Source organism: Salvelinus fontinalis, unplaced genomic scaffold, assembly GCF_029448725.1.
Source record: "Salvelinus fontinalis isolate EN_2023a unplaced genomic scaffold, ASM2944872v1 scaffold_0250, whole genome shotgun sequence".
In the NCBI taxonomy this organism is placed as follows: domain Eukaryota; kingdom Metazoa; phylum Chordata; class Actinopteri; order Salmoniformes; family Salmonidae; genus Salvelinus; species Salvelinus fontinalis.
In genome coordinates, this window is record NW_026600459.1 from 95,001 (window position 1) to 114,900 (window position 19,900).

The 19,900-nt window shown below is 51.0% G+C and overlaps 1 protein-coding gene across 1 annotated transcript in view; it reads left to right on the top strand.

The window, feature by feature from the left end:
• Nucleotides 1-19,900, top strand: part of LOC129844924 (4-aminobutyrate aminotransferase, mitochondrial-like) — a 74,345-nt gene that overhangs the window by 36,630 nt on the left and 17,815 nt on the right. The window contains exons 6-12 of the mRNA XM_055913085.1: nt 871-920; nt 1,833-1,913; nt 2,352-2,444; nt 5,598-5,660; nt 6,463-6,526; nt 9,642-9,790; nt 11,911-12,048. Of these exons, the coding sequence (XP_055769060.1) occupies nt 871-920; nt 1,833-1,913; nt 2,352-2,444; nt 5,598-5,660; nt 6,463-6,526; nt 9,642-9,790; nt 11,911-12,048 (638 nt within the window). The remainder of the gene's footprint in view (nt 1-870; nt 921-1,832; nt 1,914-2,351; nt 2,445-5,597; nt 5,661-6,462; nt 6,527-9,641; nt 9,791-11,910; nt 12,049-19,900) is intronic.

Below are 19,900 nucleotides of genomic sequence, written 5' to 3' on the forward strand. Positions count from 1 at the left end.
CCCGGAGAGGTTACAGGAGGGTATCTGTTCCCGGAGAGGTTACAGGAGGGTATCTGTTCCCGGAGAGGTTACAGGAGGGTATCTGTTCTCGGAGAGGTTGCAGGAGGGTATCTGTTCCTGGAGAGGTTACAGGAGGGTATCTGTTCCTGGAGAGGTTACAGGAGGGTATCTGTTCCTGGAGAGGTTACACGAGGGTATCTGTTCCTGGAGAAGTTACAGGAGGGTATCTGTTCATGGAGAGGTTACAGGAGGGTATCTGTTCCTTTAGAGGTTACATGAGGGTATATGTTCCTGGAGAGGTTACAGGAGGGTACCTGTTCCTGGAGAGGTTACAGGAGGGTATCTGTTCCCGGAGAGGATACAGGAGGGTGTCTGTTCCCGGAGAGGTTACAGGAGGGTATCTGTTCCTGGAGAGGTTACAGGAGGGTATCTGTTCCTTTAGAGGTTACAGGAGGGTATCTGTTCCTGGAGAGGTTACAGGAGGGTATCTGTTCCTGGAGCACCACCTTCCTGTAGGTTACAGGAGGGTATCTCTCCATGAACAGAGTTGGAGAGCCCTGAGATAGACAGATCCTAGATCAGCACTTCTAATTTGAGACTCTTTGTGGAAACGGGCCCTGGTGTCTGAGGGGTTCCCTCTTCTTGTACTGCCCCCTAGTGGTGGGAACTGGAACTGCTATGCAGGTCTTTATATAAGGCTGACGGTCAAACACTGTAGTGTTTCATATGCTACATCAGTGGGAATCAGTCTTCTACACTACAATAGTTGGTTCGGTTATAGCTTGTATTTGACTCCATTGGGGTAAAATGGTTTAGTTATAATGAAGTGGTGACACGAATTGTAATATTTCTCTTTATTTTCTCTTTCAGGATACAACCATCCTTCACTCATTAAAGTGATGTCCAACCCCAACAATATGGTAGGTAGGGAGGGAGGTAGGGAGTTAGGGGGAGAGGGGGGGTAGAGGGAGAGAGGGAGAGAGGGAGAGAGGGAGAGAGAGAGATACAGAGAGAGAGAGAGAGAGAGAGAGAGAGAGAGAGAGATACAGAGAGAGAGAGATACAGAGAGAGAGAGATACAGAGAGAGATACAGAGAGAGATACAGAGAGAGAGAGAGAGATACAAAGAGAGAGAGAGAGAGATACAAAGAGAGAGAGAGAGAGATACAAAGAGAGAGAGAGAGAGATACAAAGAGAGAGAGAGAGAGATACAGAGAGAGAGAGATACAGAGAGAGAGAGATACAGAGAGAGAGATACAGAGAGATACAGAGAGAGAGATACAGAGAGATACAGAGAGAGAGATACAGAGGTATAGAAAGAGAGAGGGAGGGAGTTATGGGAGTTGAATGCTGTAACACAGAATATATTTTGTATAAAAGTCCCATGATGCTAGTGACTGTTCATTACTGCTGATCAATTATTAACCATCACTTATTCACTTTAACACAATATTTCAGTTGTGGTGTATGTTACATTAGTTTAATTTGATGACTTTATTGTTTCATTCCAAGTCATTATCTCATCACTATAGAGCTGTTGCCTCTGCTGTCTGACAAAATCACTATTTTAGTAGTTCTTCAAAGTAAACAAGACTTTATGACTGCTGAATACCAACTATCAATCACTTAGATCATGTATTTTCAGGTAGAGATGCCTTGCGAAGTAACTGCTCTCTATGAGCTCACAGAAAAAACCATAACGAAATGGAATCTCTCAGCACTAACTGTTATTGAAAACCAATCAGAAGAGATTGGAGTTGAACATCTCTCCCCAGGTTGATCTGACAGTCCTGCTTAGTTCTCCATGTTTACCTCTTTCTCGCTTCCTCTCAGAGTGCGTTTGTGAACAGGCCAGCTCTTGGTATCATGCCACCCGAGAACTTTCCGGAAAAACTGGCGGAAAGCCTTCTCTCAGTGAGTCACACACACACACATACACACACACACACACACACACACACACACACACACACACACACACACACACACACACACACACACACACACACACACACACACACACACACACACACACACACACGTTGAATACACTGGATTCTTTACTGAAACTAACTAGTGATGGATTCTAGCTGGACCCCACTGCTGTAGACTGGCTTCCTCCATTTAAAAAGACCAGACACTAACTAGTGGTGGATTCTAGCTGGACCCCACTACTGTAGACTGACTTCCTCCATTTAAAAAGACCAGAAACCAACTAGTGGTGGATTCTAGCTGGACCCCACTACTGTAGACTGACTTCCTCCATTTTGTGGATTGTGCTTGTCCTTCTGACTGGATACCATCCAAAATGCTCCTTCTCTCTCCTCCCCACTTCTCCTCTCCTCTGTCCAGGTTGCTCCTAGTGGTATGAGTCGTGTTCAGACCATGGCCTGTGGATCCTGCTCCAATGAGAATGCATACAAAGCCATGTTCATCTGGTACAGAGTGAGTACATACAAAGCCATGTTCATCTGGTACAGAGTGAGTACATACAAAGCCCTGTTCATCTGGTACAGAGTGAGTACATACAAAGCCCTGTTTATCTGGTACAGAGTGAGTACATATAAAGCCCTGTTCATCTGGTACAGAGTGAGTACATACAAATCCCTGTTCATCTGGTACAGAGTGAGTACATACACTGAGTGTACAAAACATTAAGAACACCTGCTCTTTCAGTCAAATGTATTTCTAAAGCTCTTTTTTACATCAGCCGATGTCACAAAGTGTTTATACATGACATAGACTGACCAGGTGTTATACATGACGTAGACTGACCAGGTGTTATACCTGACGTAGACTGACCAGGTGTTATACATGACATAGACTGACCAGGTGTTATACATGACATAGACTGACCAGGTGTTGTACATGACATAGACTGACCAGGTGTTATACATGACGTAAACTGACCATGTGTTGTACATGACATAGACTGACCATGTGTTATACATGACATGGACTGACCAGGTGTTATACATGACATAGACTGACCAGGTGTTATACATGACATAGACTGACCCGGTGTTATACATGACATAGACTGACCAGGTGTTGTACATGACATAGACTGACCAGGTGTTATACATGGCATAGACTGACCCGGTGTTATACATGACATAGACTGACCCGGTGTTATACATGACATAGACTGACCAGGTGTTATACATGACATAGACTGACCCGGTGTTATACATGGCATAGACTGACCCGGTGTTATACATGACATAGACTGACCAGGTGTTATACATGACATAGACTGACCATGTGTTATACATGACGTAGATTGACCAGGTGTTATACATGACATAGACTGACCAGGTGTTATACATGCCATACATGACATAGACTGACCAGGTGTTATACATGACATAGACTGACCAGGTGTTATACATGACATAGACTGACCAGGTGTTATACATGACATAGACTGACCAGGTGTTATACATGATGTAGACTGACCAGGTGTTATACCTGACGTAGACTGACCAGGTGTTATACATGACGTAGACTGACCAGGTGTTATACATGACATAGACTGACCAGGTGTTATACATGACATAGACTGACCAGGTGTTATACATGACAGACTGACCAGGTGTTATACATGACGTAGACTGACCAGGTGTTATACATGACGTAGACTGACCAGGTGTTATACATGACGTAGACTGACCAGGTGTTATACATGACGTAGACTGACCAGGTGTTATACATGACGTAGACTGACCAGGTGTTATACATGACGTAGACTGACCAGGTGTTATACATGACGTAGACTGACCAGGTGTTATACCTGACGTAGACTGACCAGGTGTTATACATGACGTAGACTGACCAGGTGTTATACATGACGTAGACTGACCAGGTGTTATACATGACATAGACTGACCAGGTGTTATACATGACATAGACTGACCAGGTGTTATACATGACATAGACTGACCAGGTGTTATACTTGCCATAGACTGACCCGGTGTTATACATGACATAGACTGACCAGGTGTTATACAGGACATAGACTGACCAGGTGTTGTACATGACATAGACTGACCAGGTGTTGTACATGACATAGACTGACCAGGTGTTATACATGACATAGACTGACCAGGTGTTATACATGACACACTGACCAGGTGTTATACATGACATAGATTGACCAGGTGTTATACATGACATACATGACATAGACTGACCAGGTGTTATACATGACATAGACTGACCAGGTGTTATACATGACATAGACTGACCAGGTGTTATACATGACATAGACTGACCAGGTGTTATACATGACATAGACTGACCAGGTGTTATACATGACATAGACTGACCAGGTGTTATACATGACATAGACTGACCAGGTGTTATACATGACATAGACTGACCAGGTGTTATACATGACATAGACTGACCAGGTGTTATACATGACATAGACTGACCAGGTGAATCCAGGTGATCCCTTATTGATGTCACTTGTTAAATCCACTTCAATCAGTCTAGATGAAGGGGAGGAGACGGGTTAAAGAAGGATGTTTAAGCCTTGAGACATGGATTGTGTATGTGTTGCCATTCAGAGGGTTAATGGGCAAGACAAAATATTTGAGTGCCTTTGAACAGGGTGTGGTAAGTAGGTGGCAGGCGAACCGGTTTGTGTCATGAACTGCAACGCTGCTGGGTTTTTCACACTCAACAGTTTCTGTGTATATCAAGAATGGTCCACCACCCAAAGGACATCCAGCCAACTTGACACAACTGTGGGAAGCATTGGAGTCAACATGGACCAGGATCCCTGTGGAGTCAACATGGGCCAGGATCCCTGGGGAGTCAACATGGGCCAGCATCCCTGTGGAGTCAACATGGGCCAGGATCCCTGTGGAGTCAACATGGGCCAGGATCCCTGTGGAGTCAACATGGGCCAGGATCCCTGTGGAGTCAACATGGGCCAGGATCCCTGTGGAGTCAACATGGGCCAGGATCCCTGTGGAGTCAACATGGGCCAGGATCCCTGGGGAGTCAACATGGGCCAGCATCCCTGTGGAGTCAACATGGGCCAGCATCCCTGTGGAGTCAACATGGGCCGGCATCCCTGTGGAGTCAACATGGGCCAGCATCCCTGTGGAGTCAACATGGACCAGGATCCCTGTGGAGTCAACATGGACCAGGATCCCTGTGGAGTCAACATGGACCAGCATCCCTGTGGAGTCAACATGGACCAGGATCCCTGTGGAGTCAACATGGGCCAGGATCCCTGTGGAACGCTTTCAACACCTTGTAGAATCCAATGCCCTGATTAATTGAGGCTGTTCTGAGGGCAAAATGGGAGCAACTCAATATTAGGAAGGTGTTCTTAATGTTTTGTACACTCAGTGTATATATTTATATACACAATATCAACTCAATATAAGGAGAATATGTATACAATATAGATGAAACACTACCATGTTCAGCTGAGACAATCCACATTTATATATATAGTCAATATATTTACTAAATGTACTGTCTACCACTGGACAGAATTGAAACATAGTATATTGTCTTGTCTTGTCTTTCTTGTCTGTCTTGTCTGTCTTGTCTGTCTTGTCTTGTCTGGTCTTGTCTCAGAATAAGGAGAGAGGCCACAACATCCCCTCTGATGAAGACGTGAGCTCCTGTATGATCAACCAGGTGGGTGAAATCTGTTTTATTAGTCGTATGTACGGGATAGACATGGTACACCTCGTCCAATGAAATGCTTACTGGCAGGTTCCTTCTGGACCATGCAACAGCAATATGAACTTTTAAAAGATACGAATAGGAACATAAAGTAAATGTCTCAGTAGAATAAACATTTTAATATCACTATAATACAGGAAGGAACCATTTATAGTCCTGTATTTACATGTATTGGGGAAGGAGGGGATGAGGGGCAGTGTATAAACTGAGCAGTTGTGTGTGTGTGTGTGTGTGTGTGTGTGTGTGTGTGTGTGTGTGTGTGTGTGTGTGTGTGTGTGTGTGTGTGTGTGTGTGTGTGTGTGTGTGTGTGTGTGTGTGTGTGTGTGTGTGTGTGTGTGTGTGTGTGTGTGTGTGTGTGTGTGTGTGTGTGTGTGTGTGTGTGTACGTGTGTGTGAGAGAGAGAATCAGAGCAGGCCATGACCGGTGTTCCTCTTGACTATTCTTTAGTAGCCACACTAAAAGCACTCTCACGCTCTAATTCTCTCTCTCTCTCTCTCTCCCTCCCATGTTCTCCCTCGTTCTCCCTCTCTGTCTCTCTCCCCCTCCTCTCTCTCATTCTCTCTCTCTCCTCCCTCATTCTCTCTCTCCTCCCTCATTCTCCCCCTCTCCTCTCTCCCTTGTTCTCTCTCTCCTCCGTACTCTCTCCCTCATCCCCCCCCCTCTCCTCTCTCCCTTGTTCTCTCTCTCCTCCGTACTCTCTCCCTCACCCCCCCCCCCCCCCCCTCTCCTCTCTCCCTTGTTCTCTCTCTCTCAGAGCCCTGGCTGTCCAGACGTCAGCATCCTGTCATTTATGGGTGGATTTCATGGCAGAACGATGGGTCAGTGAGGTTAAATATTTTACACATCTTCTTGTTGAATGAAAGTAAACTAACAGACCTGCCTCATCAGGTGGTGGCATTGCAGTGTATTGGTTGCAAGAAATCGCCATCCACCATGAGACCCACAAAGACCCAAACTACATGGCTTCTAGTCACCTTACACTCCCAGAAGCTGCTCATAGGAGCTGTTTTATAGACCTAGACACTGAAACCCAAAATGACAGAGTTTGGTGAACATTCTGTCATGCTGGCGGGCGACTTCAATGTCCACCATGAAGACTGGCTGGGTAGCTGAACAACTGTCATGCTGGCGGGCGACTTCAATGTCCACCATGAAGACTGGCTGGGTAGCCGAACAACTGTCATGCTGGTTGCCGGGCCGACAGCTTGTAAGCTGCTTAGGCCTACAGCAGATTTTGGTTACCGCAACCAGAGGAGATCACATCCTGGACCTCATCATGACTGACCTTCCGGCTGTGTCTACAACACTCGCCAACCTGGGCACCTCGGACCACAACCCTGTCCTAGTAAAGCTTGATCTGCCTGTATACAGAGACAAGCCTTACAAGAGGAAAGTGTGACAATACAACACAGCTAGCTACTGGGGAATGCCAGGCTTTATCACATCCACTGACTGGCAGAAAGTCTTCTCTGAGGAAGATACGGAGAAGATGTATGACTAGATCATTGAAATCACCCATGATGCCACGGAGCAATTCATCCCCAGCAGAACTCTCACCAGAAAGCCTGGGGGAAAGTATGGTTTGACGAAAGACTAGGAGAGCAGAACTCTCACCAGAAAGCCTGGGGGAAAGTATGGTTTGACGAAAGACCAGGAGAGCAGAACTCTCACCAGAAAGCCTGGGGGAAAATATGGTTTGACGAAAGTCCAGGAGAGCAGCAAGGACGAAGAAGCGTAGCCCCCCCCCCCCCCCCCCCAACAGCTAAGAAAAAAAGTAGCGCCAACAAGCAGCAGTTTGCCCAAGTCAGACACGTTCAACCAGACTGAGAAGCAAGCTAGAAGGAACCGGAATATCAAACTCACAAAGGTACTCACTGATAACACCCTAAGCAACAAGAGATGGTTGAGGCTTGTCAACTCCCTCTCTGGTAGAGCTGCTAACTCTGATATCCCTGTCATCATACACCACGACGTAACACACATCACTGCATGGGGACAAAGCAGAAGTGTTCTGCGAGGCTTTTGCACAGAAATGCCACCTACAAGATGCAACAGACTCTTGCTCCATGTATGGAGTTTTCCTCTAGCTGCTCTACCGAGACCCATTCAAACCCCAAGGACATCAACAGGCTCCTGAAAAGCCTGAAGCCTGACAAAGACTGACAGCTCCACATAACCCAGATGGGAGCCAGTCGACATGGATTAGAATCCCACTGCCCTTTGACTTCCTCCTTTCTCTTCCCCTACTGTCCTGTCTGTTCCCCTACTGTCCTGTCTGTTCCCTTACTGTCCTGTCTGTTCCCCTACTGTCCTGTCTGTTCCCCTACTGTCCTGTCTGTTCCCCTACTGTCCTGTCTGTTCCCTTACTGTCCTGTCTGTTCCCCTACTGTCCTGTCTGTTCCCTTACTGTCCTGTCTGTTCCCCTACTGTCCTGTCTGTTCCCTTACTGTCCTGTCTGTTCCTCTACTGTCCTGTCTGTTCCCTTACTGTCCTGTCTGTTCCTCTACTGTCCTGTCTGTTCCCTTACTGTCCTGTCTGTTCCCCTACTGTCCTGTCTGTTCCCTTACTGTTCTGTCTGTTCCCCTACTGTCCTGTCTGTTCCCCTACTGTCCTGTCTGTTCCCCTACTGTCCTGTCTGTTCCCCTACTGTCCTGTCTGTTCCCCTACTGTCCTGTCTGTTCCGCTACTGTCCTGTCTGTTCCGCTACTGTCCTGTCTGTTCCGCTACTGTCCTGTCTGTTCCGCTACTGTCCTGTCTGTTCCGCTACTGTCCTGTCTGTTCCCCTACTGTCCTGTCTGTTCCCCTACTGTCCTGTCTGTTACCCTACTGTCCTGTCTGTTCCCCTACTGTCCTGTCTGTTCCCCTACTGTCCTGTCTGTTCCCCTACTGTCCTGCCTGTTCCCCTACTGTCCTGTCTGTTCCCCTACTGTCCTGTCTGTTCCCCTACTGTCCTATCTGTTCCCCTACTGTCCTGTCTGTTCCCCTACTGTCCTGTCTGTTCCCCTACTGTCCTGTCTGTTCCCCTACTGTCCTGTCTGTTCCCCTACTGTCCTGTCTGTTCCTCTACTGTCCTGTCTGTTCCCCTACTGTCCTGTCTGTTCCGCTACTGTCCTGTCTGTTCCCCTACTGTCCTGTCTGTTCCGCTACTGTCCTGTCTGTTCCCCTACTGTCCTGTCTGTTCCCCTACTGTCCTGTCTGTTCCCCTACTGTCCTGTCTGTTCCGCTACTGTCCTGTCTGTTCCCCTACTGTCCTGTCTGTTCCCCTACTGTCCTGTCTGTTCCCCTACTGTCCTGTCTGTTCCCCTACTCTCCTGTCTGTTCCCTTACTGTCCTGTCTGTTCCCCTACTGTCCTGTCTGTTACCCTACTGTCCTGTCTGTTACCCTACTGTCCTGTCTGTTACCCTACTGTCCTGTCTGTTCCCTTACTGTCCTGTCTGTTCCCTTACTGTCCTGTCTGTTCCCCTACTGTCCTGTCTGTTCCCCTACTGTCCTGTCTGTTCCCCTACTGTCCTGTCTGTTCAATAAAAATACAATAGATTACAAAAGGAGTGGGACTTCCCTATCCTGATCCACCATTCAGAGAACTTCCTGATCCACCATCCTGAGGACTTCCTGATCCACCACCTTGAGGACTTCCTGGTCCACCACCTTGAGGACTTCCTGGTCCACCATCCTGAGGACTTCCCGATCCACCATTCTGAAGACTTCTCGATCCACCATTCTGTGGACTTCCCCGTCCTGATGTTTTTTATATTTTTTTATTTAACCTTTATTTAACTAGACAAGTCAGTTAAGATCCACCATCCTGCTCTCTCGTTTAGTTTTACGGTAGCGTAACAGAATGTAAGCTCGTGAGATCAGGATGCTCCAACGAGGGTAGGACTGCCCCACTCCTTAAAAACAACAACTCACGGTGTCTGATCTGTTTTCAGGTTGCTTGGCAACAACGCACTCTAAGGCCATCCACAAGCTGGATGTGCCGTCATTTGATTGGCCGATCGCTCCCTTCCCTAAACTGAAGTACCCTCTGGAGGAGTTCACACGGGAGAACGCACAGGAAGAGGCCCGCTGCCTGGAGGAGGTGTGTGTGTGTGTGTGTGTGTGTGTGTGTGTGTGTGTGTGTGTGTGTGTGTGTGTGTGTGTGTGTGTGTGTGTGTGTGTGTGTGTGTGTGTGTGTGTGTGTGTGTGTGTGTGTGTGTGTTAGGATTGAATATTTTCCTGAGAATCGACCAATTTTCCCGGTATTCCCGTTCAAACTGGAAGTGCTATTTTAAAAGCATATAATACCAGCCCACAAACACATCTGACATGATTATACTACTGTAAATGGAGGAATAGACACATGATTATACTACTGTAAATGGAGAAATAGACACATGATTATACTACTGTAAATGGAGGAATAGACACATGATTATACTACTGTAAATGGAGAAATAGACACATGATTATACTACTGTAAATGGAGAAATAGACACATGATTATACTACTGTAAATGGAGGAATAGACACATGATTATACTACTGTAAATGGAGGAATAGACACATGATTATACTACTGTAAATGGAGAAATAGACACATGATTATACTACTGTAAATGGAGAAATAGACACATGATTATACTACTGTAAATGGAGCAATAGACACATGATTATACTACTGTAAATGGAGGAATAGACACATGATTATACTACTGTAAATGGAGGAATAGACACATGATTACTACTGTAAATGGAGAAATAGACACATTGGTTGCAATTGAATCAATCTCAAAGTTCTATCAAAGTCACCACACTATTTGGTTGATAGTTTTTATGTAGGTCTATGAACCACTGACTGGTATAGACTAGTTTTAATGTAGTCCTATGAACCACTGACTGGTATAGACTAGTTTTAATGTAGGTCTATGAACCACTGACTGGTATAGACTAGTTTTAATGTAGGTCTATGAACCACTGACTGGTATAGACTAGTTTTAATGTAGTCCTATGAACCACTGACTGGTATAGACTAGTTTTAATGTAGGTCTATGAACCACTGGCTGGTATAGACTAGTTTTAATGTGGGTCTATGAACCAGGATCTCTAGTAGCACAGCTAGCTGTGTCTTAGACCACTGAGACAGAGCCTGGACTCTAACCCAGGATCTCTAGCAGCACAGCTAGCTGTGTCTTAGACCACTGAGACAGAGCCTGGACTCTAACCAGGATCTCTAGTAGCACAGCTAGCTGTGTCTTAGACCACTGAGACAGAGCCTGGACTCTAACCAGGATCTCTAGTAGCACAGCTAGCTGTGTCTTAGACCACTGAGACAGAGCCTGGACTCTAACCAGGATCTCTAGTAGCACAGCTAGCTGTGTCTTAGACCACTGAGACAGAGCCTGGACTCTAACCAGGATCTCTAGTAGCACAGCTAGCTGTGTCTTAGACCACTGAGACAGAGCCTGGACTCTAACCAGGATCTCTAGTAGCACAGCTAGCTGTGTCTTAGACCACTGAGACAGAGCCTGGACTCTAACCAGGATCTCTAGTAGCACAGCTAGCTGTGTCTTAGACCACTGAGACAGAGCCTGGACTCTAACCAGGATCTCTAGTAGCACAGCTAGCTGTGTCTTAGACCACTGCGCCACAGGAAGGCCCTCCCATTATTTTTCAACATGAAAAACAGACTGTCAGAAACAGAGTAAATATAATTGTAGGTAGGCCTAACTGTGATTGTAGCTGACTGATTCTCAAGACCCAGCCAAACAAATGTAGAAAAGCATTCTACACACAAACATAGGCTATAGGCTCCGTAAAACAACCTGGTGGTCCTACCCCGTAGCAAACTAACAAACTAAATCCTTTGCATAGGCTATAGGCTGTACCTTTGGGCTCTCAAAAAGTGCACAGTGCACCAATGCTTCCTGGTTTCTGATCTTGGTCACTAATTGGCCACAGACGGGGGTGACCTGGATCGTGTGCATCAAACCGCTGCTGCAGGTATTTTGACCTGTTTGTGTGTGTGTGTGTGTGTGTGTGCCCCCCAGGTAGAGGACCTGATAGTCCAGTGGCGTCAGAAGGGCCGGCCGGTGGCTGGGATAGTGATTGTGTGTGTGTGTGCCCCCCAGGTAGAGGACCTGATAGTCCAGTGGCGTCAGAAGGGCCGGCCGGTGGCTGGGATAGTGATTGTGTGTGTGTGTGTGTGTGTGTGCCCCCCAGGTAGAGGACCTGATAGTCCAGTGGCGTCAGAAGGGCCGGCCGGTGGCTGGGATAGTGATTGAACCCATCCAGGCCGAGGGAGGAGACAACCACGCAACACCAGACTTCTTCAAGAAGCTACGGAACATCGCACGCAAGGTTAGGGGGGAGAGAGAGGGAGGAGAGGGGGGAGGGGGGGGGGTCATACACACTGTAGTCTGGAGAGAGAGGGAGGGGGGGAGGGTCATACACACTGTAGTCTGGAGAGAGAGGGAGGGGGGAGTCATACAACTGTAGTCTGGAGAGAGGGGGGGAGGTCATACACACTGTAGTCTGGAGAGAGAGGGGGGGGAGGGTCATACACACTGTAGTCTGGAGAGAGAGGGGGGGGAGGGTCATACACACTGTAGTCTGGAGAGAGAGGGGGGGGAGGGTCATACACACTGTAGTCTGGAGAGAGAGGGGGGGGGAGGGTCATACACACTGTAGTCTGGAGAGAGAGGGGGGGGGGAGTCATACACACTGTAGTCTGGAGAGAGAGGGGGGGGAGGGTCATACACACTGTAGTCTGGAGAGAGAGGGGGGGGGGAGTCATACACACTGTAGTCTGGAGAGAGAGGAGGGGGGGGAGTCATACACACTGTAGTCTGGAGAGAGGAGGGGGGGGAGAGTCATACACACTGTAGTCTGGAGAGAGAGGAGGGGGGGAGAGTCATACACACTGTAGTCTGGAGAGAGAGGGGGGGGGAGAGTCATACACACTGTAGTCTGGAGAGAGAGGAGGGGGGGAGTCATACACACTGTAGTCTGGAGAGAGAGGGGGGGGGGAGTCATACACACTGTAGTCTGGAGAGAGAGGGGGGGGGGAGTCATACACACTGTAGTCTGGAGAGAGAGGGGGGGGGGAGTCATACACACTGTAGTCTGGAGAGAGAGGAGGGGGGGGAGTCATACACACTGTAGTCTGGAGAGGGAGGAGGGGGGGGAGTCATACACACTGTAGTCTGGAGAGAGAGGAGGGGGGGAGTCATACACACTGTAGTCTGGAGAGAGAGGGGGGGGGGAGTCATACACACTGTAGTCTGGAGAGAGAGGAGGGGGGGAGTCATACACACTGTAGTCTGGAGAGAGAGGAGGGGGGGAGTCATACACACTGTAGTCTGGAGAGAGAGGAGGGGGGAGAGTCATACACACTGTAGTCTGGAGAGAGAGGAGGGGGGGAGTCATACACACTGTAGTCTGGAGAGAGAGGAGGGGGGGAGTCATACACACTGTAGTCTGGAGAGAGAGGAGGGGGGAGAGTCATACACACTGTAGTCTGGAGAGAGAGGAGGGGGGGAGTCATACACACTGTAGTCTGGAGAGAGAGGAGGGGGGAGAGTCATACACACTGTAGTCTGGAGAGAGAGGAGGGGGGAGAGTCATACACACTGTAGTCTGGAGAGAGAGGAGGGGGGAGAGTCATACACACTGTAGTCTGGAGAGAGAGGAGGGGGGGAGTCATACACACTGTAGTCTGGAGAGAGAGGAGGGGGGAGAGTCATACACACTGTAGTCTGGAGAGAGAGGAGGGGGGGAGTCATACACACTGTAGTCTGGAGAGAGAGGAGGGGGGAGAGTCATACACACTGTAGTCTGGAGAGAGAGGAGGGGGGAGAGTCATACACACTGTAGTCTGGAGAGAGAGGAGGGGGGGAGAGTCATACACACTGTAGTCTGGAGAGAGAGGAGGGGGGAGAGTCATACACACTGTAGTCTGGAGAGAGAGGAGGGGGGAGAGTCATACACACTGTAGTCTGGAGAGAGAGGAGGGGGGGAGTCATACACACTGTAGTCTGGAGAGAGAGGAGGGGGGAGAGTCATACACACTGTAGTCTGGAGAGAGAGGAGGGGGGGAGTCATACACACTGTAGTCTGGAGAGGAGAGGAGGGGGGAGAGTCATACACACTGTAGTCTGGAGAGGAGAGGAGGGGGGGAGTCATACACACTGTAGTCTGGAGAGGAGAGGAGGGGGGAGAGTCATACACACTGTAGTCTGGAGAGAGAGGAGGGGGGAGAGTCATACACACTGTAGTCTGGAGAGGGAGGAGGGGGGAGAGTCATACACACTGTAGTCTGGAGAGGAGAGGAGGGGGGAGAGTCATACACACTGTAGTCTGGAGAGGAGAGGAGGGGGGGAGTCATACACACTGTAGTCTGGAGAGAGAGGAGGGGGGAGAGTCATACACACTGTAGTCTGGAGAGAGAGGAGGGGGGGAGTCATACACACTGTAGTCTGGAGAGGAGAGGAGGGGGGGAGTCATACACACTGTAGTCTGGAGAGGAGAGGAGGGGGGGAGTCATACACACTGTAGTCTGGAGGGAGAGGAGGGGGGAGAGTCATACACACTGTAGTCTGGAGAGGAGAGGAGGGGGGGAGTCATACACACTGTAGTCTGGAGGGAGAGGAGGGGGGGAGTCATACACACTGTAGTCTGGAGAGGAGAGGAGGGGGGAGAGTCATACACACTGTAGTCTGGAGAGGAGAGGAGGGGGGGAGTCATACACACTGTAGTCTGGAGGGAGAGGAGGGGGGGAGTCATACACACTGTAGTCTGGAGAGAGAGGAGGGGGGGAGTCATACACACTGTAGTCTGGAGAGAGAGGAGGGGGGGAGTCATACACACTGTAGTCTGGAGAGAGAGGAGGGGGGGAGTCATACACACTGTAGTCTGGAGAGAGAGGAGGGGGGGAGTCATACACACTGTAGTCTGGAGAGAGAGGAGGGGGGGAGTCATACACACTGTAGTCTGGAGAGAGAGGAGGGGGGGAGTCATACACACTGTAGTCTGGAGAGAGAGGAGGGGGGGAGTCATACACACTGTAGTCTGGAGAGAGAGGAGGGGGAGAGTCATACACACTGTAGTCTGGAGAGAGAGGAGGGGGGGAGTCATACACACTGTAGTCTGGAGAGAGAGGAGGGGGGGAGTCATACACACTGTAGTCTGGAGAGGAGAGGAGGGGGGGAGTCATACACACTGTAGTCTGGAGAGAGAGGAGGGGGGGAGTCATACACACTGTAGTCTGGAGAGAGAGGAGGGGGGGGAGTCATACACACTGTAGTCTGGAGAGGGAGGGGGGGGAGAGTCATACACACTGTAGTCTGGAGAGAGGAGGGGGGGGGAGTCATACACACTGTAGTCTGGAGAGGGAGGGGGGGGAGAGTCATACACACTGTAGTCTGGAGAGAGAGGAGGGGGGGGAGTCATACACACTGTAGTCTGGAGAGGGAGGAGGGGGGGAGAGTCATACACACTGTAGTCTGGAGAGAGGAGGGGGGGGGGAGTCATACACACTGTAGTCTGGAGAGGGAGGGGGGGGGAGAGTCATACACACTGTAGTCTGGAGAGGGAGGGGGGGGAGAGTCATACACACTGTAGTCTGGAGAGGGATGGGGGGGGGAGAGTCATACACACTGTAGTCTGGAGAGGGAGGAGGGGGGGGAGAGTCATACACACTGTAGTCTGGAGAGAGAGGGGGGGGGAGAGTCATACACACTGTAGTCTGGAGAGGGAGGGGGGGGAGAGTCATACACACTGTAGTCTGGAGAGGGAGGGGGGGGGAGAGTCATACACACTGTAGTCTGGAGAGGAGGAGGGGGGGGGAGAGTCATACACACTGTAGTCTGGAGAGGGAGGGGGGGGAGAGTCATACACACTGTAGTCTGGAGAGGGAGGGGGGGAGAGAGTCATACACACTGTAGTCTGGAGAGAGGGGGGGGGGGGGAGTCATACACACTGTAGTCTGGAGAGGGAGGGGGGGGGAGAGTCATACACACTGTAGTCTGGAGAGAGAGGGGGGGGGGAGTCATACACACTGTAGTCTGGAGAGAGAGGGGGGGGGAGAGTCATACACACTGTAGTCTGGAGAGGGAGGGGGGGGGAGAGTCATACACACTGTAGTCTGGAGAGAGAGGAGGGGGGGGAGTCATACACACTGTAGTCTGGAGAGGGAGGGGGGGGGGAGTCATACACACTGTAGTCTGGAGAGGGAGGGGGGGGAGAGTCATAAACACTGTAGTCTGGAGAGAGAGGAGGGGGGGAGAGTCATACACACTGTAGTCTGGAGAGGGAGGGGGGGGAGAGTCATACACACTGTAGTCTGGAGAGGGAGGGGGGGGAGAGTCATACACACTGTAGTCTGGAGAGAGGAGGGGGGGGAGAGTCATACACACTGTAGTCTGGAGAGAGAGGGGGGGGGAGAGTCATACACACTGTAGTCTGGAGAGAGAGGAGGGGGGGAGAGTCATACACACTGTAGTCTGGAGAGGGAGGGGGGGGAGAGTCATACACACTGTAGTCTGGAGAGGGAGGAGGGGGGGGAGTCATACACACTGTAGTCTGGAGAGAGAGGAGGGGGGGAGAGTCATACACACTGTAGTCTGGAGAGGGAGGGGGGGAGAGTCATACACACTGTAGTCTGGAGAGAGAGGAGGGGGGGAGAGTCATACACACTGTAGTCTGGAGAGAGAGGAGGGGGGGAGAGTCATACACACTGTAGTCTGGAGAGAGAGGAGGGGGGGAGGGTCATACACACTGTAGTCTGGAGAGAGAGGAGGGGGGGAGAGTCATACACACTGTAGTCTGGAGAGAGAGGAGGGGGGAGAGTCATACACACTGTAGTCTGGAGGAGAGGAGGGGGGGAGAGTCATACACACTGTAGTCTGGAGAGAGAGGAGGGGGGGAGAGTCATACACACTGTAGTCTGGAGAGAGAGGAGGGGGGAGAGTCATACACACTGTAGTCTGGAGAGAGAGGAGGGGGGGAGAGTCATACACACTGTAGTCTGGAGAGAGGAGGGGGGGAGAGTCATACACACTGTAGTCTGGAGAGAGGAGGGGGGGAGAGTCATACACACTGTAGTCTGGAGAGAGAGGAGGGGGGAGAGTCATACACACTGTAGTCTGGAGAGAGAGGAGGGGGGGAGAGTCATACACACTGTAGTCTGGAGAGGGAGGGGGGAGAGTCATACACACTGTAGTCTGGAGAGAGAGGAGGGGGGGAGGGTCATACACACTGTAGTCTGGAGAGAGAGGAGGGGGGGAGAGTCATACACACTGTAGTCTGGAGAGAGAGGGGGGGGAGAGTCATACACACTGTAGTCTGGAGAGAGAGGAGGGGGGGAGAGTCATACACACTGTAGTCTGGAGAGGGAGGGGGGAGAGTCATACACACTGTAGTCTGGAGAGAGAGGAGGGGGGAGAGTCATACACACTGTAGTCTGGAGAGAGAGGAGGGGGGGAGAGTCATACACACTGTAGTCTGGAGAGAGAGGAGGGGGGAGAGTCATACACACTGTAGTCTGGAGAGAGAGGAGGGGGGAGAGTCATACACACTGTAGTCTGGAGAGGGAGGGGGGGAGAGTCATACACACTGTAGTCTGGAGAGGGAGGGGGGGAGAGTCATACACACTGTAGTCTGGAGAGAGAGGAGGGGGGGAGAGTCATACACACTGTAGTCTGGAGAGGGAGGGGGGGAGAGTCATACACACTGTAGTCTGGAGAGGGAGGGGGGAGAGTCATACACACTGTAGTCTGGAGGAGAGGAGGGGGGGAGAGTCATACACACTGTAGTCTGGAGAGGGAGGGGGGGAGAGTCATACACACTGTAGTCTGGAGAGAGAGGAGGGGGGGAGAGTCATACACACTGTAGTCTGGAGAGAGAGGAGGGGGGGAGAGTCATACACACTGTAGTCTGGAGAGGGAGGAGGGGGGAGAGTCATACACACTGTAGTCTGGAGAGAGAGGAGGGGGGGAGAGTCATACACACTGTAGTCTGGAGAGAGAGGAGGGGGGGAGAGTCATACACACTGTAGTCTGGAGAGGAGGAGGGGGGGAGAGTCATACACACTGTAGTCTGGAGAGGGAGGGGGGGAGAGTCATACACACTGTAGTCTGGAGGAGAGGAGGGGGGGAGAGTCATACACACTGTAGTCTGGAGAGGGAGGGGGGGAGAGTCATACACACTGTAGTCTGGAGGAGAGGAGGGGGGGAGAGTCATACACACTGTAGTCTGGAGAGAGAGGAGGGGGGGAGAGTCATACACACTGTAGTCTGGAGAGAGAGGAGGGGGGAGAGTCATACACACTGTAGTCTGGAGAGAGAGGAGGGGGGGAGAGTCATACACACTGTAGTCTGGAGAGGGAGGGGGGGAGAGTCATACACACTGTAGTCTGGAGAGAGAGGGGGGGGAGGAGGGTCATACACACTGTAGTCTGGAGAGAGAGGAGGGGGGGAGAGTCATACACACTGTAGTCTGGAGAGGGAGGGGGGGAGAGTCATACACACTGTAGTCTGGAGAGAGAGGAGGGGGGAGGAGTCATACACACTGTAGTCTGGAGAGAGAGGAGGGGGGGAGAGTCATACACACTGTAGTCTGGAGAGGGGAGGGGGGGAGAGTCATACACACTGTAGTCTGGAGAGAGAGGAGGGGGGGAGGGTCATACACACTGTAGTCTGGAGAGGGAGGAGGGGGAGAGTCATACACACTGTAGTCTGGAGGGGGAGGGGGGGGAGAGTCATACACACTGTAGTCTGGAGAGAGAGGAGGGGGGAGAGTCATACACACTGTAGTCTGGAGAGGGAGGGGGGGGGGAGTCATACACACTGTAGTCTGGAGAGGGAGGGGGGGGGAGAGTCATACACACTGTAGTCTGGAGAGGGAGGAGGGGGGAGAGTCATACACACTGTAGTCTGGAGAGGGAGGGGGGGGGGAGAGTCATACACACTGTAGTCTGGAGAGGGAGGGGGGGGAGAGTCATACACACTGTAGTCTGGAGAGGGAGGGGGGGGGGAGTCATACACACTGTAGTCTGGAGAGAGAGGGGGGGGGAGAGTCATACACACTGTAGTCTGGAGAGGGAGGGGGGGAGAGTCATACACACTGTAGTCTGGAGAGGGAGGGGGGAGAGTCATACACACTGTAGTCTGGAGGGAGAGGAGGGGGGGGAGTCATACACACTGTAGTCTGGAGAGGGAGGGGGGGGAGAGTCATACACACTGTAGTCTGGAGAGGGAGGGGGGGGGAGAGTCATACACACTGTAGTCTGGAGAGAGAGGAGGGGGGGAGTCATACACACTGTAGTCTGGAGAGGGAGGGGGGGAGAGTCATACACACTGTAGTCTGGAGAGGGAGGGGGGGGAGAGTCATACACACTGTAGTCTGGAGAGGGAGGGGGGGGGGGAGTCATACACACTGTAGTCTGGAGAGAGAGGAGGGGGGGGGAGTCATACACACTGTAGTCTGGAGAGGGAGGGGGGGGAGAGTCATACACACTGTAGTCTGGAGAGAGAGGAGGGGGGGAGTCATACACACTGTAGTCTGGAGGGAGGGGGGGGAGAGTCATACACACTGTAGTCTGGAGAGGGGGGGGGAGAGTCATACACACTGTAGTCTGGAGAGGGGGGGGGGAGAGTCATACACACTGTAGTCTGGAGAGAGAGGAGGGGGGGAGGTCATACACACTGTAGTCTGGAGAGAGAGGGGGGGGAGGGTCATACACACTGTAGTCTGGAGAGAGAGGGGGGGGAGGGTCATACACACTGTAGTCTGGAGAGAGAGGGGGGGGAGGAGGGTCATACACACTGTAGTCTGGAGAGAGAGGGAGGGGGGGAGGGTCATACACACTGTAGTCTGGAGAGAGAGGAGGGGGGGAGTCATACACACTGTAGTCTGGAGAGGGAGGGGGGGGAGAGTCATACACACTGTAGTCTGGAGAGAGAGGAGGGGGGGGAGTCATACACACTGTAGTCTGGAGAGAGAGGGGGGGAGAGTCATACACACTGTAGTCTGGAGAGGGAGGAGGGGAGGGGGGGGAGTCATACACACTGTAGTCTGGAGAGGGAGGAGGGGAGGGGGGGAGTCATACACACTGTAGTCTGGAGAGAGAGGAGGGGGAGAGAGTCATACACACTGTAGTCTGGAGAGGGAGGGGGGAGAGTCATACACACTGTAGTCTGGAGGGAGAGGAGGG